At 39.0% G+C, this 7,819-nt stretch overlaps 2 protein-coding genes across 2 annotated transcripts; one reads left to right on the forward strand and one right to left on the reverse strand.

Moving 5' to 3' along the window:
- The first annotated feature begins 2,024 nt into the window (after positions 1-2,024).
- On the forward strand, positions 2,025-2,921 carry LOC131012504 (uncharacterized). Its single transcript, XM_057940502.1, has one exon. It carries the CDS (start codon positions 2,278-2,280, stop codon positions 2,803-2,805), a length of 528 nt encoding a protein of 175 aa, XP_057796485.1. The 5' UTR covers positions 2,025-2,277; the 3' UTR covers positions 2,806-2,921.
- Positions 2,922-3,165: 244 nt separating this feature from the next.
- LOC131012462 (switch 2-like) lies at positions 3,166-7,121 on the reverse strand. The gene is made up of 8 exons (XM_057940416.1): positions 6,646-7,121; positions 6,379-6,485; positions 5,233-6,166; positions 4,893-5,143; positions 4,467-4,593; positions 4,105-4,380; positions 3,800-4,031; positions 3,166-3,605 (listed from the first exon to the last, which is right to left on the reverse strand). The coding sequence occupies exons 1-8, from the start codon at positions 7,024-7,026 to the stop codon at positions 3,328-3,330; spliced, it is 2,586 nt and encodes an 861-aa protein (XP_057796399.1). The 5' UTR covers positions 7,027-7,121; the 3' UTR covers positions 3,166-3,327.
- Positions 7,122-7,819: the final 698 nt, after the last annotated feature.

Genomic DNA, 7,819 nt, shown 5'->3' on the forward strand with positions numbered 1-7,819 from the left:
GACTCATTTTTTATTTTGAACAAAAAAAGTGTACTTAATTGATGTGGACCACACCACTTTTTTAATGAAAAGTAAGTTTCTTAATTTTCGTGCCCAAAAGAATAATTGATTTGGAGGGAATATTACTTTCATTCCTCCACAAATATTATAGACCTTTTTGTGAAATTATTTATTATATTTTAAATCGCATTTACATTTAATATCTAAAAAAAATTAAATTACCTCCATCTATCAAAAGTATATCATTTTTGTCAATTTTGACGTCCATAAAAAATATATCACTTTCTTTTTTCAGAACATTGCACCATATCTTTTTCTCATCATTTTTGCTTACAAATAATTTTTATTTATAAAAATTAATACTCCCTCCGTCCCACTCCAAATGTCCCCTTACTTTTGAGCACGGGGATTAAGAAATGAGTATAAAATAGATAAAGTGGGTATAAAGTAGATAAAGTGAGTTGGTGGAAATTGTTTAAATATTAAGTATAGAGATAGAGTGTATTGCCAAAAAAGGTATGGGACATTTGGAGTGGGACACCCCATTATGGAAAGTGGGACATTTGAAGTGGGACGGAGGGAGTATTTATTCAATCTCAACCAATCATTTCATATAACGAAGCGCTTTTTCTCTACTTTATAAAAATTATCAATCATTTTACTATTAAAATTTGTATCCAATCAAAGTGAATTATTTTTAGCGGATGGAATGAAGCAATCATTTAACCTATCGATTTTGGTGAATCTCTTTCTCTACTCAACTATGACGGATTATTTTCTTTAGTTTATACTCCCTCCGTCCCACGAATCTTGACATGTTTGGTTTCGGCACGAGAATTAAGGAGTTGTAGATTAGTGTTTTAAATGTGTAGATAATAAAGTACTCCCTCTGTCCACAATTTAAAGCCCCACTTTGGTGTGGGCACGAAGACTAAGAAAGCTAAAAAAGGTGATGTTGATGAAATATAAGGGTAGTTGACTAAAGTGATTAAGGTGTTGTGAGTGGATCCACTAGTGATAAAATGTAGTAAATATAGAATATAAAATGATAAATGTGTATTAAGGTGGGTCCATTAGTGGTAAATGATACTCCCTCCGTCCCTGAAATAAGTTTCTCTTTTTCCTTTTTGGGACGTCCCCCAAATAAGTTCCTCTTTTTTTCTTTCCATTTTTGGACAACTACCCCACCACTAATAATACTTTATTTATTCTTACTTTCACTTTTTTCACCACTTCCAATACTAATTATAACACTTTTTCACATTTTCACCACTCTCAATACTAATTATAACATATTTTTCTCCATTATCAATACACTTTACCATTTTTCCTTAAAACCCGTGTCGTCCCCAAAGATGAACTTATTTTGGGGACGGAAGGAGTATTAAATATAGGAAAAGAAGAAGAGTAAAATAGTACAAAAGGCAGAATAGGGCTTTAATTTGTGGATAAAAAATTAAGAGCAAGTAGGGCTTTAAATTGTGGACGGAGGGAGTATAAAAGTGATAAAGTAGGAGAGAAAATGTAATAAAGTGATAAAGCAAGAGACAAAATGTAATTAAGATCCCTTATTTTTGGACTAATTATTACCTTATTTGGAAATGTTTCAAGATTCGTGAGACGGAGGAAGTATATATATATATATATATATATATATATATATATATGGAGAGGTTCAAGAAATAACCACTAAAGAAAAGAAGAGCTTAAAATCATTTTCAGCTATTCGATCATCAAGATCTACGGTAGATGCATCATCTTGTTGGATGAATGCAGATCCTAGGTTCGAATCCTGAAGGGAGCATTTTTTTTCGAGTGTATTAATTTTAACAACGAATGCATTAATTTTTACCGTGGATACATTAGATTATTTTTACAGTGGATGCATCAGATTTGATAGTTCTCACATTCTCACAAATAATGTAGTCTCTCTAAAATCACACCCTATATATTTATTTATTTATTAAAAATTATGTATGCAACTCCTATTACATGATTTTTATGAGCGGAGAGAGTGAGAATATTTATTCAAAAAAAATAAAAATAAAAAAGTGGATGGAAATATTTATTTGAAGACGGAAGGAGTAATTTGTTTGTCGTGTGTTGATGAAGCGCGTTGTAGAGCTCAAATCTAAAGTAGTAGTGTACATAAGTGTGCTGTGCTGCAAAAACAACCCAACAAAACCAAAAAAGGAGAAAGAAAAAAACTAAAGCAGCTGCAAAACCCTCCCAAAAGCAAACCTCAATTCAATTCATTTTCATCGCCCAAACTCATCCATGGCGGTATCCCCCGCCGGAGATCCCCCACCGCCGGAGATCGACCAGCGCTTCAATTCGTCGGCGCTGCTGCTCCGGCTCATGAGCAAGCGGCGGACCTGGGTCTGCCTCTTCGTCTCCGTCTACACGCTCCTGCTCTTCCTCTCGTGGAATTTCCTCAAATCCGTCCTCTCCTGGTACGAATTCGAGTCGGCGGCGGCCTCCCCGTCGGGTAATTGGGCGGCGCTCTACGCCTCGCTGCTGCTGGGGGCGGCATTCGGCGTGCTGTCGATGGTGGCGGCGCTCGCGGTGGCGGTGCCGGCCACGCTGGTGACGTGGATAACCGTGCTGGTGCTGCTCACCTTCTGCGGCAAGCCGAGGAAGACGCTGGTGGTGGAGGGGAAGAAATTGACGGCCGAGATCATCGGATTCGTGGTCAGGGTTTTGATCAAGGAAGGGAATCTCGTCGCCGCGGTTTGTGCTGTTCTTGGATATTTTGCCCTTGTTAGGCATCGGGAAAATGGCGGTGGGCCCCTTGATTTTCAATAAAAATGCCCAAGTATATCCATTTTTCCCCTTCTTTTTTAACTAATCTTGTAACAAATGTGTTGTAGTTATGTAATATATACTCTAATTAGTAATTGATCATGGGCTCTTTTCTTGTTTTTTTTTTGCTCAAATTTTATCTCAATCTATGTCTAATTTTGTGAGCTCTTTGTGTGGAGCTATACCTGACTTTTCAAAGAGCTTTTTTCCTTTATTTTTGGCAGTGTATTAATGGCTTTGGCAAAACTACTTTTGTTCCTGTAAATGTAATTGTTGATAATTGTCTCTTGTGGCTGTGCAAATTTCTATTTGTGGAAGGTGACAGACTGTGGATTTGTTCTTTGCCAATTCAATTCAAGAACAGAATCCTCAAAAGTTGAGCAATTGTATTCCTCAAATAGCCAAACATGTCCAATTTTAATAACTAGTTCGTGTTTCATTTCATCAATACATACATATATATATATATATATATATATATACAGCGGCAAACTATGATACAACAACACTTTACACTTACTAAATCTAAGCTAGTAATATCTTGTTTAATTCTGCTTCATCCATGCCCATTAACACTGCAAGAATGCTAGAATGGCCAATTTTCCTTTTCTTGGGTGCATCAGAAACTTGAGAAGAATTCACCTCTGCTTCTGTTACAGCACCAGATTCTCCGCCTTGCTTCGGAGGCGGGCATGGCTGCTCTTCGTCTCGCTTTGGAGACGGAGATGAGCTTTGTTTTTCGTTTACCGGAAACCGGGATCCGAGGTTGACAATGTCTTCATTGCGATGAGCATATACAGCACCTAAAAGACAAAGAAGAAGTATTTTTTTTATGATCCTGCACATCATCAAGACTTTGTTCGTGGTGTGTGTCAGTCTAACAGTAAGTGGTTAATGCCTGAAGCCAAGGTCTCGGATTCGATCTTTAAATTTAATTGTTAATTTACCGAAAAACTGACTTTGTGTGTGGAAAGATCAAGGCAGGAAGCAAACTCACCGAGATCATCGAGCGTTGGGTTTGCCCTCGTTCTTGTTCTTTTTCTACCTGTAGGCTTGTTAGCTTCGGATTCCACAGACGACGACGTAGAAGCTGTTTCTTGCGGAGGATCATCGAAATAGATCCCTTGCTTGTCATGGGCTCCCACAATGTTGCTGGTGAAAAGCTTATCAGAAAGATCTCGGAACAGATTGCAGATACCGAACAGCTCGCCTTGAAACTCCTTCGAATCCTTCAGGAACGAATTCGTTTGAAATGAGTGGAACGAACAAGAATGATGAGACGAACGTGGAAAAGATCGTTACCTGCACGCCTTCAAAATATCGCTTCTCCATCTTCCCTGCAACAGCAATATTCGAGAGCTGCTGCTTGTACACCTGCCTAGTGTAGACGAGTTCCTCAAGAGAACCGGCAGAGAGTAGACGGAAAACAGTCACATGCCGCTTCTGACCATAACGGAATGATCGATCTTGCGCCTGCAAGTCTTGAGCAGGATTCCAGTTCGGGTCGAAAATAACCACCCGATTTGCACTTACAAGATTTAGCCCAAGCCCACCGGCTCGAGTGGATATGAGAAACACCTGAATTCAGAAAATTTCTCCAACTAAATATGTAGCAAAAATTGCAGAAACACAACAAAAACTAGAGTTAGGTGAGCAAAAGGGACCTGTTTACTCGGACTTGAGTTAAAGTCATCCACGAGAGACTGCCGTAAACTAGTTGGAGTTGAGCCATCTAGTCTCGAAAAGCTATAGCCTTTCCGTATTATAAACTTTTCAAGTATATCCAGCATCCTGCAAGACACATAATTCGTTGGTGGCAAGGTCAGAAAGACTACTTCAGCATAGGAGTGCTCCCCCCCTCGCCCACCGCCACCCCACCCCCCAACTTAGCTATTCTACTAGGCATTAGGCAAAACTTATCTACATCCAGATGTAGTACGGTGAATCCACCCTGATTAGGGTTTATTAATTACAGTTGGGATTTAATTAGGGCGGATGCACAGAAGTGTGCCTCCTGCATATATACACAACAGTGAAATCCGAGTTCAAGAACTATAAAGCAAAGATGCAGAAAGAAATATAATATTAACCTCACTGAATAACTGAAGAGAAGAATCTTGTCACCCATCGAAATCCAGGAATGCATTAATTTCTCCAAAGCCCTCATTTTTCCACAGTGCGTAACGTCGCTGAGGCCCATGAAGCTGCCACTCTGGGTGGCACCGCCTCCTACTAAATCAATGTCGGTGCTGAATACAGCGGAAGCGAATTCCGCATCCTTCGCTTGCTTATCGTGGTCATCCTTCGGGCTAGGCTTGATGAGCTCCAGATGATTACTTATCTGTAAAAAAAGCACTCACTGTCACCATCTCACGAGACGAGCAAATTACTATCAGAAGTGCATAAACGAAGCCTAGTAGAAACAGATACCTGCTGGAGCTTCACCAGGCAAGGGAGAACGAGGCAAAAAGGGCATGAGTCGCAACCTTCAGGGTTCTCCTTATGAAGATAGGGCCAAATGATACCGTTTGGAACTGTCCTTTGACAACACTCGACTTGCTTGAGAGGGCTGCCGCAACTGCATGGCAAGTCCTTGTTGATGAGACACTGAATGTCGGGTAGCCGCAGTATCCTCTGGTAAACCCGTTTTTGCAACTCACTCATCGCACAAAACACGATGTTGTCTTCCTTTCCCATCATGAGATGCCCTATGGTTTCATCTTTCGTCCTTCTGAGCATATACTTTTGCAGCACCGACACTAAATGCTGCTTCCGCTCATCAGCAATTTGAACAAACCGTTGTGGAGCACTCGATCTCTGGCCGTGCTTGAGAGGCTCATCATAAAATTCACGAAAGTGCTCCCGTGTTCCCAAGCCACCGGGGACCACCAGGTCAAATAGATTGAACAATTCCATTATCTTGTTCTGCATTACAGTTCCCGTCAGACCATAGCGCTTCAGCGTCTTAATCTTCATACACGCTGTATACAGTTTCGACTTCTCATTCTTAAGCCGGTGTGCCTCGTCAACAATAAGAATCTCCCACTGGATATCTGACAAAATGCTTCCTTGTATTCTATACGTGTCGAAGCTGGTAATGATAATCTCAACGTCGTCTGCTTTTAGTTTGTCAATTACTAAATCCCGATTCACGCCATGGTAAACAGCAACACTAAATGTGGACCATTTGGAAAATTCACTTTCCCAATTAAGGATGACAGAACTAGGGCAAATGATTAGTACCGGACCCTTCTTCTCGACTCGATTTCCATTATGAGATGTTAAAACAGTATCCGATTCATCCGAACCCTTCCCAAACACAGCAGCCAAGAAAGCAATTGTCTGAATGGTCTTCCCCAATCCCCTATTGCAGGCACATGATGGAATCCAAGAAAGGAAACATAGAAGCAAATCAACTTATATACGACGTCGAGGAAGGAAGCAAGATCTCAGACAATATAATTTGTAGCAAACCATAAAGCACATTACACATACTGTACATGTATATATATAAAAAATAAAAATGAAAACAATTATTATATAAACAAACTAAAAGGCCAAGAGAGGTTAACTTACATATCATCTCCAAGAATTCCTCCATGGTTGTTCTTGTACAAGTTATACAAAAACTTCACCCCTACTCTCTGATGTTCCAAAAGTCGACTATTAATCGACGCCGGTACCTGAATTTTTTCTTACAGAAACCACAATTCAGCATTGAAAAATCCAAAAAAACGAAACCTAAATCACTCCAACTCACACCAAAAAGTACCCCAATTTTAATTAATTTTTAAAGAAGTAGAAGAATATTCATTATAAACAAATGGGAGCTCGGGAAATCACCTGCACAACGGGAATTTCACCGGGCAGCGACAGAAGAAGCGGCTCATAAGGTCCGGTGTGATCAAACGAACGAGAAGACTCCAACTTTATAGCTCTAGGTCGAATTTCCGCCTCTTTCTCCTCCTCCTCGCATTTATCATTTCTGCTTCCGGCGCTCGAATTGGGCTCCGGTTTCGATATTTTGAGTTCGTTTGGCGGCGAGAAATCGGCAGCATCGTGGAGGCGGAGAAGTTGGCGGGACAGCGAGGATTTGGGGGGCTTTCTTAGTGGAATTGAGGGGTCAAAACCTAGAGAAATTCGCGAAGAAGATGGAGATGATTGGGACGGCGTTACAGTGGATTTGCAGGGCTTGAGCGCCTCCTTGAAAGCGTTCAATGACATGGAAATTGGAATTGCTGAATTTTTGGGAGTTACTTTTTCACGATTTCAGTGCATGTTTATTCGGTGGAACCGCCATCGACTCTTTCCAAAGCTTCGTGTATATTATTCATACAACAATTAATTTTTATTTCTTTTTTCCTTAGAAATTGATTTTTTATGCAGTTAATTATCAAAAACAAATAAAAGATTATGTCGTTCCTTTTTTTTTTTTTCTTCCGATGTGTTTATTTTAATTGTAAAATTTTCATTGAAAAAAATAAATAAATAAAAAATAAGAAAATATTACTCCCTCCGTCCATGAAATAACTTCCTAGGAGGGAGTGGCACGGGTTTTAAGAAAAAATATTATTGAGTGTATTGAGAGTGGATGAAAGGTAGTTGAGTGTATTGGGAGTGACGAAAATGTGGGAGTTGTGAAAAGTGAAAAGTAAGAGGATTATAAGTGGTGGGGTATAGTCCAAAAATAAGTAGAAAATTCTTTTTTGGACATCCCAAAAAGGAAAGATAGGAAGTTCTTTCATGGACGGAGGGAGTATTATTTTTAATTATATATTTATCATAGATGAAAGATAAGAAAATGTTAAAAAGTATATTTTTATTCATTACCCAAAGATAATATCATTCAATACTGGAGAGAGAAATGAATGAAAATGAGCTGCCCGAAAAAATATTTTATATTTTTCAAAAAAAAATTATATCACAATAGTATATAAAAATAATATAAAAAAGTGAAATAATTTTCTTTTTATTGTTTTTCATCAAAATAATATAAAAAAGTGAAAATAATTTTCTT

Source organism: Salvia miltiorrhiza, chromosome 2 (genome assembly GCF_028751815.1).
Source record: "Salvia miltiorrhiza cultivar Shanhuang (shh) chromosome 2, IMPLAD_Smil_shh, whole genome shotgun sequence".
In the NCBI taxonomy this organism is placed as follows: Eukaryota; Viridiplantae; Streptophyta; class Magnoliopsida; order Lamiales; family Lamiaceae; genus Salvia; species Salvia miltiorrhiza.

Bases quoted from the DNA above. Each gene is read 5' to 3' on its own strand.
- LOC131012462 (XM_057940416.1), bottom strand. From the start codon at position 7,026: ATGTCATTGAACGCTTTCAAGGAGGCGCTCAAGCCCTGCAAATCCACT. The intron at 5,144-5,232 runs GTATCTGTTTCT...CTTTTTTTACAG, and splicing joins GCCTGGTGAAGCTCCAGCAG to ATAAGTAATCATCTGGAGCT. The intron at 4,594-4,892 runs GTTAATATTATA...TGTGTCTTGCAG, and splicing joins CTCTTCAGTTATTCAGTGAG to GATGCTGGATATACTTGAAA.
- LOC131012504 (XM_057940502.1), top strand. From the start codon at position 2,278: ATGGCGGTATCCCCCGCCGGAGATCCCCCACCGCCGGAGATCGACCAG.